This window comes from Monoraphidium neglectum, assembly GCF_000611645.1.
Source record: "Monoraphidium neglectum strain SAG 48.87 unplaced genomic scaffold scaffold00378, whole genome shotgun sequence".
Taxonomy (NCBI): domain Eukaryota; kingdom Viridiplantae; phylum Chlorophyta; class Chlorophyceae; order Sphaeropleales; family Selenastraceae; genus Monoraphidium; species Monoraphidium neglectum.
Genome location: NW_014013250.1, coordinates 20,453 through 21,808, shown reverse-complemented (window position 1 = coordinate 21,808; position 1,356 = coordinate 20,453). Strand labels below are relative to the sequence as shown.

The window sequence follows — 1,356 nt, the reverse complement described above, 5'->3', positions numbered from 1 at the left end:
CCGCCGCAAGCGAGGGCGCCCCCGCCGGCGGCGGGCGCGCCTGGCGGCGCGAACCCCCCGTCGTCATGCGCGCTCATGATGACGCCGTGACTCATGAGTACTTCCCGACGAGGATGATGCACGCGCCGCCCGCGAGGAAGCACCAGACCACGACCAGCTGCGCCGCCCAGTGTTGCCGCCGCAGCCAGGGGCCCTTGGTGCCCAGCGCGTTCATGTGCTCGATCGCGACATACAGCAGCATTCCACTGGCGATGGCGTCCATCACCCCCAGCACGATGAGGTACCTGAGCGGATAGAAAATTGTTGGTCAAATCAGCGTGCGTTGGTGGGGGTGCGGGGTGTTCGGCAGGCCGGACGTGGGTTTTGGGGGGGGGGGGCGGGGAGAGGGTTGAGGAGACGTTTTCGCAAGCCCGGCGCCCGAATCGGTGTCTTGGCAGACAGGGGGGCGATGAGGGTTGCGGCGGTGTGAGGACGCGCTCCGCCCGCCAGACAGCTGCCATTTGGGGGCTCTGCGGACGCCGAGGGGCCCGGCCCCGGCCGCGGCAGGACGAGGCGTGCACGGCGCCGCAGTCCCCGGCTCGCGCTCGAGCCCCGCGCGCCGCTGCTGGCCACGGCCCCAGAGGTGCGGAGCGCGGCAGCAGCCTATCTCCCCCTTGGTAAAACGCTTCATTCATAGTGTCCCTTCTGATCACAATCTGCTCACCGTGGATCGTGCATGTCGAGCACCGTCCGCAGCACGACCCCCAGCGCCACCCCCGCCGGCGCCGTTGCCGCGAAGCACGCGCCCAACGCCGCCAGCGCGCGCGCGCCGCAGCGCGCCTCGAGCGTCGCGGCGCCGACACTCAGGCCTTCCAGAGCCTGGTGGACTGACACGGCGAGCAGGAGGGCGTAAAGGGACTCTGAGCCCTGCAGTCCGAGGGCGATGCCGACTGGGGGGTGGGGAAGGGCGGCGCGGCGGTGTGCGTGAGCTGGTGAGCGCGTGTGTGAGTGTGTTGTGTTGTGTTGTGTGTGTGTGCGTGTGTATGTGTGCGTAGGTGTGTGTGTGTGTGTACATGTGTGTGTATATGTGCACGCGTGAGCTTGTGCATGCACCGATGTGTGTGCAAGAGTGTGCGTGCGTGCACGCCCGCACACGCCGGCACACACAGGCACGCATGCGATGTTGCAGGGACAGTCATCATGTGCAGTGGTTGTGTGCACGCGCGGGAGCCGAGGTTTGTGCAGAACAGTGTTTCGAGGCCCGGCGACCCGAGCATGGGCGGCAGCGCGCTGCTGGCGACTGGGTGCAAGTACGCGGCGATGCACACCTGGAATCGAGTGGGTGCAGATCGACGCCTGCGGGATGGGTGGGGCGGG

General features: G+C 68.1%; 1 protein-coding gene across 1 annotated transcript in view; it reads right to left on the bottom strand.

Annotated features, from left to right (window-relative positions):
• Nucleotides 1-91: 91 nt before the first annotated feature.
• The window catches only part of MNEG_3115 (hypothetical protein), a gene marked incomplete at both ends in the record, with an annotated part of 2,447 nt that continues 1,182 nt past the window's right edge, over nucleotides 92-1,356 (bottom strand). Inside the window, 3 exons of the mRNA XM_014048409.1 lie at nucleotides 92-284; nucleotides 704-929; nucleotides 1,308-1,335. Coding sequence (XP_013903863.1) covers nucleotides 92-284; nucleotides 704-929; nucleotides 1,308-1,335 — 447 coding nt within the window. The remainder of the gene's footprint in view (nucleotides 285-703; nucleotides 930-1,307; nucleotides 1,336-1,356) is intronic.